General features: G+C 30.9%; 1 protein-coding gene across 1 annotated transcript in view; it reads right to left on the bottom strand.

Annotated features, from left to right (window-relative positions):
• LOC143235790 (integrin beta-PS-like) overlaps positions 1–20,658 on the bottom strand; it is a 34,192-nt gene that overhangs the window by 11,593 nt on the left and 1,941 nt on the right. Inside the window, 10 exon segments of the mRNA XM_076473991.1 lie at positions 388–543; positions 7,696–7,726; positions 8,137–8,169; positions 9,203–9,282; positions 16,412–16,501; positions 16,503–16,676; positions 16,986–17,069; positions 17,368–17,539; positions 19,221–19,269; positions 19,272–19,448. Coding sequence (XP_076330106.1) covers positions 388–543; positions 7,696–7,726; positions 8,137–8,169; positions 9,203–9,282; positions 16,412–16,501; positions 16,503–16,676; positions 16,986–17,069; positions 17,368–17,539; positions 19,221–19,269; positions 19,272–19,448 — 1,046 coding nt within the window.

Here is a 20,658-nt window from a genome sequence, read left to right as displayed (position 1 = left end):
CCCATGTTTTACAATCAGGTCAGTCAAGTGACCATGCCCATGTTTCATGACCAGATTGTTCAGGTTTGAAAACACAGTCATGCAAATTGTATGAGTAAGTTTAGTCAGTCACCTAAACTTATGTAACATTTTCAAACAACAATATCCGAGTTACTGAGCATTAAAACATTGTTCATAAAAAGTACACTTCTGAAAAGCAAAGATTAGACTAAGAGAAAATACTAAAAACTGTTTACATAATTATAATTTCACATGCCAGTCTGTTCAGTAGTATCACATACTTTGTAATAAAACTTTTTACATCATTATAATTTCACACAACAGTCTCGTCAGTAGTATTACTTATATGCTTTGTAAGAACCTGTGTTTGTAAAACAAGCTATATACCTCATTCCAAGGTTTTTCGCACATACATTCACAGATGATCTCCAGATCAATAATGAGAGCTTCGTTCAGACCAATTGGATAAATCTGAATAGTCTGGTTCCATGTGGTTTGATTCTCTGGGCATTTCTTGACCTCAATTCGTGCTTCAAATGTCACCTGACAATGGATAACATGAATAGGTACATTTTGTGAGATGTACAAAGATGGCCTTACATAACTCACTGATGACATTACAATAACTGCTAACTTGCACAAATAACTGATAGCATTATACTGACCACTATTATATATTTAATGATCAGTCTTGGAATTCAGTGAATCACTGAAAAACAAAATAAAAATATCTTGCTATTTAAACAAGCACTAATCATTGAAGTCTCAAAGTAATGTTTCAATTAACCCTTTCACAATAGATTTGGTGTAACATGCACAATTCATCTGCACATTTACACACATTAAGTATTTGCACCATAACTTATGATACAGTATGTGTTATCTTAAAAAGATTTGGTAGACTTTTAGTAAAGATTACAACTATTTTCTAAACAAATAATCAGATATTTTAATGATATATTTTTATTAAAGATTTGTTTCTGAAATTAGAGTCTGTTTCATTACTAGTCTGAGTGCAAATTGATTTTGTGTTTGAAAAATTATTCTTCATCTCAAAAAGCTCAAATATTATTTGTACAATCTCTAAAAACCTCATAAATATACTTCAAACATTTGTTTTCAGTAGGACTTTATTTTCTATGGGGTCTATCACTTAGCCAACCCTATAGTATTTACTACTATAAAAAACTAGTATTTACTAGTGTAATAGACATTTCAACTGTTTTATACATACACACACATATTATATTATTACTATTTAGAAATAATTCAATCATTTTTTTATTATTATAGAACAATAAATCAAGAAGTAAAACAAACAATTAACTCTTCTCTCTGTGACCTTTGTACTCGGTTGTTGCTGGACATCTTTTTCTAAGCTTTTAGAAATTTTTACATGGAGGATATCAAATTGTTTTTTTAGGTTCAATACATACAATTGAATAACAAAAGAATCATACATAACTACGCTGATACTACAGAATTCCACTATGATTTATTAACATTAGTAACTGAGATCTATTTATATTTAAAAAAATATGAAACTTCAAGCAAACTAAAAGACACAACATACCTTACTGAAATCTTGAATAAAAAATATTGTAGGTTTTTCAAAGATTAAAATTGTAGAGAAAACCACTCTGGAGACATTCTAAGTTGTTTATTGGTTACTTACATGTCTTATGTTGAAGTAAGTGTATGTAAGTGGAAAGAGGTGAATGGAGCCACTGTTTGATTCAGTACACAAGTCATACCTCAGTAAAATAAAAAGATATGAGGTTCTTACTTTATATTTTAGCTTGTCAACATTAGTAAGTTGAGTTCCTAATTTGTACAAGTTGTAAACTTAGATATTTGTGATGTCAGAATACTAATCTTAAACAATGCTGCATTCAACATAACAACTCACTAAAAGCTATATTTAGATATGTTCTTTTATTATTTACTTTTAAATTAAGAAATTAATCCATATATAATATTAAAGTATGTTTTATAACCTACAACTTGATTCCAAACTTATTGACATAAAATAGTAGCCCAATAAAATTTTGAATACAAGTCAACAAACATGATGACATGGCCTTTGATCAGTGATCCGACACAAAAGGGTTGAACAATAGACATTTTAGACTTGAATGATTTTGGCATGTTTTTTTGTTTATGTAAATTACTTCACTAAAATTCAGAAATGTAAAATAAATAAAAATGAAAAACTGCTTCAATCTTTGTGTTAAAATAAAACTGTTAATTAGTTCTTGTAATAAGAGCTAATTATAAACACCCTCCAGATGGCAGTAACAAAAAACATGAACAGACTTCATGGATACATAAAATAGTACGGATAACGATCACAAACTGACAAATAGGGTGTACATTTTAAATTACAAGTTTTATTACAGTTAACAAGTAGGGTGTACATTTTAAATTACAAGTTTTATTACAGTTAACAAGTAGGGTGTACATTTTAAATTACAAGTTTTATTACAGTTAACAAGTAGGGTGTACATTTTAAATTACAAGTTTTATTACAGTTAACAAGTAGGGTGTACATTTTAAATTACAAGTTTTATTACAGTTAACAAGTAGGGTGTACATTTTAAATTACAAGTTTTATTATAGTTAACAAGTAGGGTGTACATTTTAAATTACAAGTTTTATTACAGTTAACAAGTAGGGTGTACATTTTAAGCTACAAGTTTTATTACAGTTAACAAGTAGGGTGTACATTTTAAGCTACAAGTTTTATTACAGTTAACAAGTAGGGTGTACATTTTAAATTACAAGTTTTATTACAGTTAACAAGTAGGGTGTGCATTTTAAATTACAAGTTTTATTATAGTTAACAAGTAGGGTGTACATTTTAAATTATAAGTTTAAAAATTATTATACTTGTTTCAAATTTACTCAGAGCGTAGAGCCCGAGGTCCTTCTAAACTGTTTACTTGACTCTTTGCACCTGAGACCATAGTCTTAAAGAATTACCTTCCTGAGAAATACAGGAATCAACGAATAACGTGTGCCTCGTAAATGACATTTACACTCTCGTGTTCATGATTTGGAACTGAATGCCAGTTAACCCTTTCACAACAGGCTTGATATAAGATACACAACTTAAGTATTTATTTACACTATAATTCTTAATGCTATATGTATATCTTTACAAAATTTGGTACAGCTTTAGTAAACCTTACAAGCTTTTTGTAAACAAAAATCTGATTTTTTAGTGTAACATTTCTATGGAGGATTTATGTATGGAAATACTGACAATTTTGTTACTAGTCCAAGTGTGATTTTCATGTTATGCTTATAGAACTTGTCCTTAAAACCTCAAACATTATTTGTATAGTACATAAAACCTCAAACATTATTTCTATAGTACATAAAACCTCAAACATTATTTCTATAGTACATAAAACCTCAAACATTATTTCTATAGTACATAAAACCTCAAACATTATTTGTATAGTACATAAAACCTCAAACATTATTTGTATAGTACATAAAACCTCAAACATTATTTGTATAGTACATAAAACCTCAAACATTATTTGTATAGTACATAAAACCTCAAACATTATTTGTATAGTACATAAAACCTCAAACATTATTTGTATAGTACATAAAACCTCAAACATTATTTGTATAGTACATAAAACCTCAAACATTATTTGTATAGTACATAAAACCTCAAACATTATTTGTATAGTACATAAAACCTCAAACATTATTTGTATAGTACATAAACCTCAAACATTATTTGTATAGTACATAAAACCTCAAACATTATTTGTATAGTACATAAAACCTCAAACATTATTTGTATAGTACATAAAACCTCAAACATTATTTGTATAGTACATAAAACCTCAAACATTATTTGTATAGTACATAAAACCTCAAACATTATTTGTATAGTACATAAAACCTCAAACATTATTTGTATAGTACATAAAACCTCAAACATTATTTGTATAGTACATAAAACCTCAAACATTATTTGTATAGTACAGAAAACCTCAAACATTATTTGTATAGTACAGAAAACCTCAAACATTATTTGTATAGTACAGAAAACCTCAAACATTATTTGTATAGTACAGAAAACCTCAAACATTATTTGTATAGTACAGAAAACCTCAAACATTATTTGTATAGTACAGAAAACCTCAAACATTATTTGTATAGTACATAAAACCTCAAACATTATTTGTATAGTACATAAAACCTCAAACATTATTTGTATAGTACAGAAAACCTCAAACATTATTTGTATAGTACATAAAACCTCAAACATTATTTGTATAGTACATAAAACCTCAAACATTATTTGTATAGTACATAAAACCTCAAACATTATTTGTATAGTACATCAAACCTCAAACATTATTTGTATAGTACATCAAACCTCAAACATTATTTGTATAGTACATCAAACCTCAAACATTATTTGTATAGTACATCAAACCTCAAACATTATTTGTATAGTATATCAAACCTCAAACATTATTTGTATAGTATATCAAACCTCAAACATTATTTGTATAGTATATCAAACCTCAAACATTATTTGTATAGTATATCAAACCTCAAACATTATTTGTATAGTACATCAAACCTCAAACATTATTTGTATAGTATATCAAACCTCAAACATTATTTGTATAGTATATCAAACCTCAAACATTATTTGTATAGTACATAAAACCTCAAACATTATTTGTATAGTACATAAAACCTCAAACATTATTTGTATAGTACATAAAACCTCAAACATTATTTGTATAGTACATAAAACCTCAAACATTATTTGTATAGTACATAAAACCTCAAACATTATTTGTATAGTACATAAAACCTCAAACATTATTTGTATAGTACATAAAACCTCAAACATTATTTGTATAGTACATAAAACCTCAAACATTATTTGTATAGTACATAAAACCTCAAACATTATTTGTATAGTACATAAAACCTCAAACATTATTTGTATAGTACATGAAACCTCAAACATTATTTGTATAGTACATGAAACCTCAAACATTATTTGTATAGTACATGAAACCTCAAACATTATTTGTATAGTACATGAAACCTCAAACATTATTTGTATAGTACATGAAACCTCAAACATTATTTGTATAGTATATAAAACCTCAAACATTATTTGTATAGTATATAAAACCTCAAACATTATTTGTATAGTATATAAAACCTCAAACATTATTTGTATAGTATATAAAACCTCAAACATTATTTGTATAGTATATAAAACCTCAAACATTATTTGTATAATATATAAAACCTCAAATATATTTCAAATGTTTGTTTTCATTATTACTACATTTTATCTGTTGGTTTTTCTATCCTAACTATAGGGTGTCTGTCAATTTGACTGACCTCATAATTACCATAAAAAAATGTAGTCAAGAAATACAAGTTATGCTTTTATCATTCTAGAATGACTACAAATTATTTCACAAAAGTATAAATGTGTGGTATAAATTGTTTAAATTTCATAACATGATACATTTATATATATATATATATAATTCAAATTTTATTATTATGCATTATTTAATTTCTTAATTTAAAATAAGTATTAAAATAACACCTGAATATTGATTTTAATGAGTTACGTGGTATGTTGAATACAGCAGTGGTTCAAATTAGATGTTTGTGATCTCAAAATACTAAGTCTGTAGTTTTGTACAAATTAGGAACTCAAACTACCAATACTGACAACATAGAATATAAAATAAGAACATCATATCTTGCTGAGATATGGTTTATGAACTGAATGAAACACAGTGAACCTATTAACCTCTTCTTTTTTTTTATTATGGAAACAGTCCCTTATATGGACTTACATTAATATGTGATGTGAATATCCAATCAACAGCTCATAATTTCCCCCAAATGGTTTTCTCAGCCATTTTAAAGTATTTGGAAGCCATTATATCAAAGAGGTAGGTTGTCTCTAGTCTGCTTAAAATTTCATATCCTTTCTCAGACCTAAATACAGCTTGGTTAGAAAGTTTGTTAACTTATAGTGGAATTCTATGGTATCGATATAGTTGTGAATTTTTGTTATTTCAACTGTATATATGAAATTATTTTGTTTCACATCCTCAACGTGTGAAATTTGAAAAGGCTTAGCAATCTTTATCAAGCAGCAACTAAATACAAAAGTTCTTATAACTAGAAGATATAATTGTTTTCTATACTTGTTAATTAGCTGTTCTGTGTTTTGAGTAAATTGAGTTTAAGACGTTATTTGTAAATAATAATAATAATAATAATAATAATAATAATAATATATGAATTGCGACTGTAGTTTACAAAATAATAGTAACTAAAACACATTCAAAACTGTAAATGTTGGTGTTATATTCTTGGATACAGTGGACATACACTGTGTCATTATAACAATTAGATGGTCAGTGATATATATACAAATCGTAAGATTGAACTTTCCATATGAATGGTACTTAACGTGAAATTACTATTGAATTCAAACATTGTCCAAAGGTTTCTCTTAATAGGATGAAGAAAAGAAGGGATAACACACTATCTTTGAATTTTTAGAACTATCTAGTAATTAGAAAACAAACCATCCAATGTAGGCCTATGTACAGTTGTTGTATAGTAGCTACTACACATTTCTTAAAAATACCATTATTTTAAAATATCTACTGAAGTTAATAGTTTCAACTACTGGACTGTGTTCTAAAATATCTATACATTTATTATAACATTACTTACAAACAATATTAAAATTGAATATTTTAAAACATAGAGTCACTGGAGTTACTTAATCACATCTTAGTACTTACACTTTTACTTTAGAGTTAGTTACTCACATCTTGGTACTACAACTGTTCCCAACTTTCAAACCTTTAGAGTTACTTAATCACATCTTGGAACTTACACTGTTCCCAACTTTCAAACCTTTAGAGTTACTTAACCACATCTTGGTACTTACACTGTTACTTTAGAGTTACTTAATCACATCTTGGTACTTACACTGTTACTTTAGAGTTACTTAATCACATCTTGGTACTTACACTGTTACTTTAGAGTTACTTAATCACATCTTGGTACTTACACTGTTACTTTAGAGTTACTTAATCACATCTTGGTACTTACACTGTTACTTTAGAGTTACTTAATCACATCTTGGTACTTACACTGTTACTTTAGAGTTACTTAATCACATCTTGGTACTTACACTGTTACTTTAGAGTTACTTAATCACTTCTTGGTACTGACACTGTTACTTTAGAGTTACTTAATCACTTCTTGGTACTGACACTGTTACTTTAAAGTTACTTAATCACATCTTGGTACTTACACTGTTACTTTAGAGTTACTTAATCACTTCTTGGTACTGACACTGTTACTTTAGAGTTACTTAATCACATCTTGGTACTTACACTGTTACTTTAGAGTTACTTAATCACATCTTGGTACTTACACTGTTACTTTAGAGTTACTTAATCACTTCTTGGTACTTACACTGTTACTTTAGAGTTACTTAATCACTTCTTGGTACTTACACTGTTACTTTAGAGTTACTTAATCACTTCTTGGTACTTACACTGTTACTTTAGAGTTACTTAATCACTTCTTGGTACTTACACTGTTCCCAACTTTCAAACCTTTTGAGTTACTTAATCACATCTTGGTACTTACACTGTTCCCAACTTTCAAACCTTTAGAGTTACTTAATCACATCTTGGTACTTACACTGTTACTTTAGAGTTACTTAATCACATCTTGGTACTTACACTGTTACTTTAGAGTTACTTAATCACATCTTGGTACTTACACTGTCCTTTAGAGTTACTTAATCACATCTTGGTACTTACACTGTTACTTTAGAGTTACTTAATCACATCTTGGTACTTACACTGTTACTTTAGAGTTACTTAATCACATCTTGGTACTTACACTGTTACTTTAGAGTTACTTAATCACATCTTGGTACTTACACTGTCCTTTAGAGTTACTTAATCACATCTTGGTACTTACACTGTCCTTTAGAGTTACTTAATCACATCTTGGTACTTACACTGTCCTTTAGAGTTACTTAATCACATCTTGGTACTTACACTTTGTTCACATCTTTCAAACTTTCCCTTACATTCATTGGTCTTTTCTCGTTTTCTCTGAGGAAAGAAATAAAACATAACACATTTAGTTTTTATCCAAGTATATGCCTGTTCGTTTTACACTGGACTAGCTGCAGTAAACCAAACATTGAATGTCCATAATCTACTGCTGATATGTACATACACTGGTATCAATGTTACATGTTGTTCTCTGTATGCAGTCACACATGGATTGAAGACAATGTAAAACAAAGAAATTTAAAAACTATTATTTATAGTCTAATACAATTCGTGAAACTTGTATTTCTGAATAAAAGTTAAACTCACTCCAAGTTCATGTGGTGCAATCTGAGTACATGTGGTGAAGTGTGTGTACAAGTCCATTACTAAATTAAATTAGAATATTACATTCAAATAAATGACTTTCCTTCTTCAAGATATATTAAAGTAAATCATCAATCTATAAAGCTGTATTGAATAACAATCTATGTTAACACAGTTCTTCAGTTAGATAAATTGTTTATATTTTAATTTCACTAATCACAGTTATAATTCACTCACAAACAAGAGAACCAAGTCTGTTCAGTAGCATTAACTACTATTTAGAAGTCATACAGTGATACATGGAGTGAACCATAGGAAAAGAAGAACAGGTTTCAGTTATTCCAGACAAAACTGGGGAGAGGGAAGTATGTCAAAAACATAAACTTTGTGTTTGATAAGTTTGTAAACCAAACAATAAACCTTTCTAACAGAAAGATGTTCAGTTTACAGTAAAAAGTTCACACATTCTAAAAGATAGTTCACTCATTCAAACAATAATTAGAAACACTTGAACTTGTCAACAAGATGTTTTATGTTCAACAACTAAATGATGGGCTGTACACAATCCACTACCTGAAGAAAATTAAACCCTGGATCTTAGCATCGTAAATCCATAAATATACTGGCTTTCTACTGAGAAACCAGAAAATAAGAGGGTAAAAACTATATTCCAACTTTAAGTGTGAGTATAAACAATATTTTTCAATTTTCATTTCAGGAAAAAAAAATAATATTCACCTCAAAATCATTAAAATCACACTCACCCAAGGCAAGATGAGTAATATTTGATTTCAACAAAATCGCTGTTCACGTTGTCTTGCAATTTGACACTCGACGTAATTTTCTGCAAAAGAGAAAGAATTCTAAGTATCTTACCAAGTTGGAGTTCATACATGAAGAAAGGTTCATAGTCCAGATGTTCCACGTGTACGACATACACAATACATTTTGATTCCTCCTAACTAAAGCAATTAACTTGTTCTGGTGAAATAAGTACAAGTTTGTTTGGAAGAGAAACTTATTTTAAATAACAAATCAGGCAGGAGACAATTTTATAGTTATATTTGTGGGTTATCACCTACAGTATTGTTCTGTAGAATACTTGTATATGTCCAAGTTACTGTAGTAATACTTACAAGTATTAACTCACAAAAATGTATACAAAATATCACTTGATAAAATACTGCTACAGTATGCAAAAATCACTTGATAAAATACTGCTACAGTATACAAAATATCACTTGATAAAATACTGCTACAGTATACAAAATATCACTTGATAAAATACTACTACAGTATACAAAATATCACTTGATAAAATACTACTACAGTATACAAAATATCACTTGATAAAATACTGCTATAGTATACAAAATATCCCTTGATAAAATACTGCTACAGTATACAAAATATCACTTGATAAAATACTGCTACAGTATACAAAATATCACTTGATAAAATACTACTACAGTATACAAAATATCACTTGATAAAATACTACTACAGTATACAAAATATCACTTGATAAAATACTGCTACAGTATACAAAATATCACTTGATAAAATACTGCTACAGTATACAAAATATCACTTGATAAAATACTACTACAGTATACAAAATATCACTTGATAAAATACTACTACAGTATACAAAATATCACTTGATAAAATACTACTACAGTATACAAAATATCACTTGATAAAATACTGCTATAGTATACAAAATATCCCTTGATAAAATACTGCTACAGTATACAAAATATCACTTGATAAAATACTGCTACAGTATACAAAATATCACTTGATAAAATACTACTACAGTATACAAAATATCACTTGATAAAATACTACTACAGTATCCAAAATATCACTTGATAAAATACTACTACAGTATACAAAATATCACTTGATAAAATACTGCTACAGTATACAAAATATCACTTGATAAAATACTGCTACAGTATACAAAATATCACTTGATAAAATACTGCTACAGTATACAAAATATCACTTGATAAAATACTGCTACAGTATACAAAATATCACTTGATAAAATACTGCTACGGTATACAAAATATCACTTGATAAAATACTACTACAGTATACAAAATATCACTTGATAAAATACTACTACAGTATACAAAATATCACTTGATAAAATACTGCTATAGTATACAAAATATCACTTGATAAAATACTGCTACAGTATACAAAATATCACTTGATAAAATACTGCTACAGTATACAAAATATCACTTGATAAAATACTACTACAGTATACAAAATATCACTTGATAAAATACTACTACAGTATACAAAATATCACTTGATAAAATACTACTACAGTATACAAAATATCACTTGATAAAATACTGCTACAGTATACAAAATATCACTTGATAAAATACTGCTACAGTATACAAAATATCACTTGATAAAATACTGCTACAGTATACAAAATATCACTTGATAAAATACTGCTACAGTATACAAAATATCACTTGATAAAATACTGCTACAGTATACAAAATATCACTTGATAAAATACTGCTATAGTATACAAAATATCACTTGATAAAATACTGCTATAGTATACAAAATATCACTTGATAAAATACTGCTACAGTATACAAAATATCACTTGATAAAATACTGCTACAGTATACAAAATATCACTTGATAAAATACTGCTACAGTATACAAAATATCACTTGATAAAATACTACAGTATACAAAATATCACTTGATAAAATACTGCTACAGTATACAAAATATCACTTGATAAAATACTGCTATAGTATACAAAATATCACTTGATAAAATACTGCTACAGTATACAAAATATCACTTGATAAAATACTGCTACAGTATACAAAATATCACTTGATAAAATACTGCTATAGTATACAAAATATCACTTGATAAAATACTGCTATAGTATACAAAATATCACTTGATAAAATACTGCTACAGTATACAAAATATCACTTGATAAAATACTGCTACAGTATACAAAATATCACTTGATAAAATACTGCTACAGTATACAAAATATCACTTGATAAAATACTGCTACATTTCATAATTTTAACAGCTATAATTTCATCTACTTACAAGTTTAGCTTTTCTCATTTTTTGCTGTCCTCCATTTAAGAACATTTTTTGACCACAAGCCTTTAACACTCTCTCTGTTGGAATCCAAAGTTCCAACACATCTCATGTAAATCACTTTGCACCACCTATTCACTAATAGGTGAGCACCAGAATACAGTTGGGAGGAAAGATGAGAAATGTGATCAGAGCAAAGTACCTATCAGAAATGCATTTTCAATTAGAAAATCATAACTTCTCATATGGTATTGTCCCTCCAGTAACAAGATTAGCTTGAATTCCACATTGAGATGAAGAAGGGACACCAATGTATGGAAAGCACACGTGTATCCCTACAGAATTGTCTGAAGGACATTCCATTAATTGACAGGAACAGGTCCAATGATCTGAGAGAAGCATCACAGCCATTTTGAGCAAGATACCTGTTAACTGTGAACAATTAGAGGGTCATGAGGTCCAGACATGGTGGACCAAGAATAGAACATATCCATGAGGGAGAGGATGGTGCAACAAAGGGGCATAAAAGAAGTAGAATTACTCAATCCCATGATGGAAGGTGGGTAAGAGATAATATGCCTCAAGGTGTAGAGTGGTTAAAGGCATACCAGATGTACTCAGCAAGTCAACTACATCCAAAATCTCACTCACTTTGTACTAACATCCTCATAGGGTAGGATAAGGATCTACACCATCTTTATCTAAAGTCTTAAGTTCAAAGGAAACCTATCAGAAGACTCTAGGAACACACAGAGTGGCTTAATGCCAGGGCCCCAGGAATGTTTAACTCAGAATCTGAAGAAAATCTATCTCATGCAATCAGCCCCCGTAACTATGAACAAGCTCAAAATTACCTATGTCATTAACAACCTCGTCATGAAGGAAAACCCAGGATACAAGCAAAAAACATCTTATGAAGACCTTTTCAAACCTACTACACAGAAGAGCCACTTTTGTGGAATCTGTCAAGCAGGGTGGTCCGTCATCAACCACAAAAGTACCTTGGAACTGGTAAGTAGGAAGGATTCACACTCCAACAGAAGAAGAGGGTAAAATGTGCATTGGGAAGTCTGGAAGGAATGCGACACCTGAAACAATGCAATGGGTGATCACAAAACCCTATTGGTAAAAGCAGACCACAGATTTATTCAATCTAGGTATGGCAGGGACAGACACCAATTCCCTTCTGCTTTATCCATGCAGTTCATAGTTGATAGTCCAGGATGAGCATCTTATGAGGAAAGTATCATTAGGAATTTACATTTAACTGATTTTGTGAAACACCCCATCTCAAGGGTGAGTGTACACAGCCATGCAGGTCTGATGTCCATGCCCCATCTCAAGGGTGAGTGCACACAGCCATGCATGTCTGTTGTCCATGAATGGTCACAGCCATCTAAGATGATCTCATTCAGAGTACAGGCAAAATACTTAGCCACATACCATTAGCCAATTAATACAACATTGAAGCAAGTGTCCCTGAATGAAATAAAAAAAACATTAATAAAGACATACCTTGTGTCACAGCCTCACCAAAGTCAAGAAAATAGCTAGAGGTGGTAGACATTACCCCAAGGAAGCAGAAACAGCTATGTGGTGTAGGTAGTGAGAAATGACCATGTGCATACCCTATAGTAGAATCTCCTTTGATGCTGATGAAGCTGATGTAGTTGACGGGAGAGAACATTATAGAGATCACGTCAGTAAGGAGACAAGGAGGAAATGGAAGGTGATGTAGTTGACGGGAGAGAACATTAGAGAGATCACGTCAGTAAGGAGACAAGGAGGAAATGGAAGGTGATGTAGTTGACGGGAGAAAACATTAGAGAGATCACGTCAGTAAGGAGACAAGGAGGAAATGGAAGGTGATGTAGTTGATGGGAGAGAACATTAGAGAGATCATGTCAGTAAGGAGACAAGGAGAAATGGAAGGTGATATGAGTGTGACGGAGAAAACATTAGAGAGATCAATGTCAGTAAGGAGACAAGGAGGAAATGGAAGGTGATATAGCTGGACGGAGAAAACATTAGAGAGATCACGTCAAAGGAGACAAGGAGGAAATGGAAGGTAATGTAGTTGACGGGAGAAAACATTAGAGAGATCACGTCAGTAAGGAGACAAGGAGGAAATGAAAGGTGATGTAGTTGACAGGAGAGAACATTAGAGCGATCACGTCAGTAAGGAGACAAGGAGGAAATGGAAGGTGATGTAGTTGTGAGGAGAGAACATTAGAGAGATCATGTCAGTAAGGAGACAAGGAGGAAATGGAAGGTGATGTAGTTGACGGAGAGAACATTAGAGAGATCATGTCAGTAAGGAGACAAGGAGGAAATGGAAGGTGATGTAGTGTGACGGAGAGAACATTAGAGAGATCACGTCAGTAAGGAGACAAGGAGGAAATAAGCCAACTGTATCAAACATTCAAATCAATTAATTTGGGTAGCTGGATGAAGGTAATACAAAGAGGAACATTACAAAGGGAGAAACAAGGAGGAATGAGGATCCCAGAAATAATCCATGTAAACATTATAACAATGGAGGGCACAGAGTACAGAGTCCATTCAAATCAGGAGGAAAGCAAAATTACATATTGAAGATTGGTAGAAAAGGAGATCTGAACATTACAAGTCACAGAGGCTGTAGGAAGGATAAACCAATCCAGATAATGGATAAGGAGCACTATAAGCAGTATTGAAAGCAAAATTAGCCAAACCTATGACAACTGTAGATTGAGAAGAGAAAGAAATGTGCCATCAAACAGATGTGTAATGTATTGACAGAGTATGGTGAGGTGGGTCATGAGAATGTTCCACACCAGGAACTATGTACACTACAATGGCCAACATGGAAAGGATAAGGAAAAGAATGGAAAAAAAATAAAGACATGTAATAATACTGCCTGACACTCCAAATCAAGGAGACTTATGAACTGAAACACTCGAAGATCAGACAACCATTGAGAGAGGAGCCTGGAAGACAAGGAGTGGCAATTGCTGAACAAAACATACTGATATATAAAGAATTAGGGAAGATGAAGGAATGACTTCTACAAAGTGACCAACCATCTTACTCAAAGAACTTTGAGAAAGAATTGAGGAGAGAAACTGGTTGAGTTGGAAATAGCAAGAAAAAGCCAGATGCCCATGTATGTGTGGTAGTGCAGTCCCCATCATTTGAATAAGCTGACTAAGGTGACAAACCTCTAAACATACAGCATGGGTTGATTGATTGATTGATTGATTTAGTGTTTTATGGCACAAAGCAGCGAGGCTATCTGCGCCAGACATTCGGTAAAATGTAAAAAAAATAAATAAATGTAGTAATAGACATAAATGGAAATGAAGGTAAAATAAAAAAGTGTAAAACCAATGTTGACACCTAGTCTACAATGTTAAGATAGAAGGCAGAGTATAAGAAGTTGTAAGGTATTTACTCTAGCAAAAAGGTAATGATCATAACCCGCCAGGAAGACTAACAGGTAAGTTCAAGAACCACCGTCAATCACCTGAAGTTGGCCTTTCCAGTCCTGGTTCCGGTTATGTGTCATAGCAGCTATTATCAAAATGTAAAAGAATAAAAGTTTTAAAAGACACTCCACAAAATCGTAATAATGAGTAGCCAAATGTCCAGTAAAAAGAAAGTCAAGTAAATGGAGTAAAATTTGTAAAAGTAAATGAAGATAAAAGCAAACGGCAATTAAAACAGAAAATGGCGTAAAAGCCAATGTTGACATCCAGTTAACAAAGTTGTAAAGAACTACCTGTAGCAGAATGGTAATGATCGTAACCGCCAGGAAGACTAACAGGTAAGTATAAAACCACCATCAGTCACCTGAAGTTGGTCTTTCCAGTCCTGGTTCCGGGTTATGAGTCAATATGGCCAGTACTAAAAGTAAAGTAGTAAAAGTGTGAAATGATATGCAGCAAAAGTATAATAACAACTTCGCCAGGATGACTAACGAGTAGTTCAAAGCGGATAGTTCAAACAGGAGCGTTAGTCACCTGAAGTTGGTCTTTCCAGTCCTGGTGTTGAGTTATTTAATGTCCTGGTCATTGTCCAATGTCAAATTGGAGAGAGATTAAAACTGTAAAAAAGGAACCACAATTAAAAAGGTGTAATGAATAAATATGCAACACTTAAATGAGATTAAAAAGGTTAATGGCCATTAAAAAATTAAAAACATTATCAAGGTGGACAGAGTCACCATCACCAATAACTCTGTCCAATGTTACAGATTGACCCTGGAAAAAATATGTTTAAAATATTGTCGCCGTTGAGAATTGTAACGATGGCAAGAAAGTAAAACGTGGCTGATAGTGATTTGAGTGTTACACAAACTACACATTGGTGCATCAGTTCCAGATAAAAGAAAATGATGAGTTAAAAAACTGTGACCAATGCGTAGCCTAGTGAGAACAACTTCCTCCTTCCAAACTTTACGGAAGCTAGATGGCCAAAGTCCAATTTTGGGTTTGATTTGAAAAAGTTTGTTGTCACGTTGCTCATTCCAAGTGGACTGCCAGCTTTTAATTGGTGCAAAAACAAAGTAAAGGCTACCTTTCGACATTCTCTCATTCTCTTATATATTCTAAATCAACAGCAGTAACTGTTGAAGTAACCACGAAAACTAACATTACGTCCTAATAGAAATTAAGTAAAAACCTTATAAACAGAGTGCTTTTGAAAGGTGAATCTTTCTTCTTTAGTGACCCCTGAAAATAAAAGGTCCACTTTTTAAAAGCACTTGGGTTATAAGGTTTTGATTTTATTTCTACCAAGACTTATTGAACCTCGTGTTTTACTAACATCACGAATGCTACGTCCTGTATATTTTAAACCAATAACAGCAACTGTAAATACTGACACTATACTGGTCTTTCACAAGTTCAACCACATTAGAAGAATCATTTTCCAGTTTCCCTGCAGTAGAACCCTCCAGTTGATCACTTAGGCGGCTTGTAGATAGGCAGTTGGTCGCTAGTAACTGCAAAGATGACATTCACTTTGTGTTTCTTAACCTCCACGTTTATCTGGCTGAGGGATGGATAGTCTTGATAAATGCTCATGTTGTAATTGCCTTTTTCGTCCAAGTGACAGATACCATCGTTGGGCTTCACAATTCCTCCCAACTATAAAAAAATAAACAAATAAAACAACGTTTCACACAAGAATAATTTCTTTACAAGCTGTAATTAAGTTATACAATATTAATCACTTTCAATAGATTTGGTGTTTTTGTTCATTTTATTGAATATAAATTGTGCTACTGTAATTTCAATCATCATATGTTAACATTATAATTGCTCTTCTATTACAAACTAAACAGATGACCCATGTTATTAAAAACAATAAACCCATGAACTTGAAAATTAATATAGATTTAATGCAATTTGTGGAGGATATACAGCACAATTCTCCATGAAACAAGACAGTCTAACCTTTCCATCCCCAGCATAATGAAACCCACTGTCTGATGAAAACACCAACATCTTTCTTGACTTCTGTCTCCATTCAATGGCATCCTATTAACACAAGTATAAACATACAAATGTTATAACTGGAAAAATTTTACAAAACACAAGCATAATATCACGGAATGACCAACAAAAATATAATCAAGAAATCAGACACGTGTATCGTCAGTAATATCAGGGAATGACCATCGAGAACACGGTGGTGACTTACCCGACAAGCAATAAGTTGACCATCGAGAACACGGTGGTGACTTACCCGACAAGAAACAAGTTGACTATCGAGAACATGATAGTAACTTACATAACAAGTAATAAGTTGACCACTGAGAACATGATAGTAACTTACATGACAAACAATAGCTTGCATTATTGCATCAAAGCCACCTTCTGGAGCATCCAGGTTTCCCGAGACACTAGCGGCCTTAACCTGCCTTTCAAATTCTTCGGTGTTCAGGCTGAGAGGCATGTGATTCTTAAAGCCGTATGGAGGAGCACATCCTGTACAAGGTTCTTTGAGCCTTGCAAATGATCAAGAGAAGTTACTTATACAACTTTCTTTCTAACTGATAATCAAGAGAAGTTATTTACAAAACTTTCTTTCTAACTGATAATCAAGAGAAGTTACTTACAAAACTTTCTTTCTAACTGATAATCAAGAGAAGTTACTTATACAACTTTCTTTCTAACTGATAATCAAGAGAAGTTACTTATACAACTTTCTTTCTGACTGATAATCAAGAGAAGTTACTTATACAACTTTCTTTCTGACTGATAATCAAGAGAAGTTACTTATACAACTTTCTTTCTAACTGATAATCAAGAGAAGTTACTTATACAACTTTCTTTCTAACTGATAATCAAGAGAAGTTACTTATACAACTTTCTTTCTAACTGATAATCAAGAGAAGTTACTTATACAACTTTCTTTCTAACTGATAATCAAGAGAAGTTACTTATACAACTTTCTTTCTAACTGATAATCAAGAGAAGTTACTTATACAACTTTCTTTCTAACTGATAATCAAGAGAAGTTACTTATACAACTTTCTTTCTAACTGATAATCAAGAGAAGTTACTTATACAACTTTCTTTCTAACTGATAATCAAGAGAAGTTACTTATACAACTTTCTTTCTAACTGATAATCAAGAGAAGTTACTTATACAACTTTCTTTCTGACTGATAATCAAGAGAAGTTACTTATACAACTTTCTTTCTGACTGATAATCAAGAGAAGTTACTTATACAACTTTCTTTCTAACTGATAATCAAGAGAAGTTACTTATACAACTTTCTTTCTAACTGATAATCAAGAGAAGTTACTTATACAACTTTCTTTCTAACTGATAATCAAGAGAAGTTACTTATACAACTTTCTTTCTAACTGATAATCAAGAGAAGTTACTTATACAACTTTCTTTCTGACTGATAATCAAGAGAAGTTACTTATACAACTTTCTTTCTAACTGATAATCAAGAGAAGTTACTTATACAACTTTCTTTCTAACTGATAATCAAGAGAAGTTACTTATAAAACTTTCTTTCTAATTGATAATCAAGAGAAGTTACTTATACAACTTTCTTTCTAACTGATAATCAAGAGAAGTTACTTATAAAACTTTCTTTCTAACTGATAATCAAGAGAAGTTACTTATAAAACTTTCTTTCTAATTGATAATCCTATACAAACACCATTGAAAATTATATAGGTCTGATTACTTTCTGGTTTAAAAAAAAAAACTGATCGAAAATAGTGTTCAAAGCTACAGACTAAAACCTACAGTAACTTTAGTATGCTCACATGACCTTTATAATTGAAGTTAGACAAACGAAGCCAAAGTGGTCTCTACCTTAATTTTTTAAAGCTGCAAAACATCACTCCAAGTGTTTTAGGTTCCATACAATATTTAACAAAGATCCATAAATGTACGTCCTTGATATATATACATTATATTAAATTACACATGATGAGTAAACGTTTTAATTAAATGTCAGTGTCCTAAAAGTGAAGACTATATGTTACAATAAAGCTTTTAACATATTACTTGAAATTGAGAAACTAACCCTAACCTGTGCTAACCCTACTAACCATAAAGAAGTTAGTATACATTTTAAATCAAAGTGTATTGCACTTTGTATGTATATCAGATAACTCAAGTGTCAGAGAAATAAAGAAGTGAACTTGGAAACTTTTACACACTTTTGCGGTACAGTGCTGACATACGGCATCACCACCTTATCCACAAAGAGCCAAAACCAAGACGAAAATTGCTGGTGATGTTCTGCATGGTAGTTGCCAGCAAGTTACCAAGAGCTGCAAGTTTGTCTTTATCATCTTCCATTGATTTTGACAGGTCCATCAAATAATACAGATCTACCGGATAGTCCACTGCTTGTCGGAACTCCACGTTCAACGAAAATGGACTTCCTATGATAATTAGAACATCCAATAATTATTTTTCTTCTTTACCTGATCTTCTAATTAATACAAATCTAACTTAAACAGTTTCAAACCAAATGTAATGAACACTAACAACTTCTAATTAAATCAAACAGATACCTTAGAAGTACTTTTTTTTTTTTTTTAATAGTTTCCATTAGTGGCAAAAGTTAAACTTAATTTAAGTTTTATTTATCCTATGGTTGTTACAGCATACAGTTACTGGAAATGTCTTAGTTAAATAGAATATACAGTGCAGAAAATAATTATGAAATAATGGGAAAAAGTGAAATTAAAAGCAAATGCTATGATAATTTAGTTTTTAACATATTGTTTTAGGGATCACTTACTAAGTTATCTAAAAGGCTTTAATAAGCCTTTTAATAATTTATTTCTAAATAGTAATAATCTATATATATATATATAATGTATAACAACTGAAATGTGGCTTTATATCACAAAATACTAGTCCACTAAAACACAGCTAAGATGAAGACGACTAAATGCCAGTTTTATATTACTGGATACATAAGTGCACATGAATGTCATGTATTGTCAGCATATCTGGAAGGTCAATATAACAACAAATAATAAATACATGGTGTACTTAGACTTAACGTTTGTATTTTTGAAGTTGGTCAAGCAACAGACCCCACACAGAGTATAGAAAATAAAATAAACAATCAAACTGTATTTAGGAAGTTCTAGAAATTAGAAATTCAAATAAAGAATATCACAACATGAAATCAATTTGCACTCAGGCTGGTAACAAAACAGATTTAATATTTTCACAACAAATCTTTAGAAACAATATTATGTAAAAATCAGGTTTTTTTTGTGTATGAAATATTTGTAATCTTTACTAAAGTCTACCAATCTTGTAATGATACACATGCTGTATCAAACATCATCGTACAAATACTTAATGTGTGTAAATATGTAGATAAACTTACGTGCATTACTTTTTCCCAAGCCTGTAGCAAAAAGATTAATTTTATCTATAAAAAGATCCCAAAAATATATCTAGTTCAAAGGGTTAATCTAATTACTTTTGTATCTCTGGCTTAATGTTTTCTTTCACTTAAATCACTGATAAATAAAACCTATAGATGTTTAATAACAAGTACTCTTACATTTTGAAAAATCTAGTGTTGTATGACAAACAAATATTATTATAGATGAATCAGTTTTCTTCTTT

Source organism: Tachypleus tridentatus, chromosome 12, assembly GCF_004210375.1.
Source record: "Tachypleus tridentatus isolate NWPU-2018 chromosome 12, ASM421037v1, whole genome shotgun sequence".
Taxonomy (NCBI): Eukaryota; Metazoa; Arthropoda; class Merostomata; order Xiphosura; family Limulidae; genus Tachypleus; species Tachypleus tridentatus.
The sequence above is the reverse complement of the archived record's forward strand: the minus strand, read 5'-3'. Positions and strand labels throughout refer to the sequence as shown.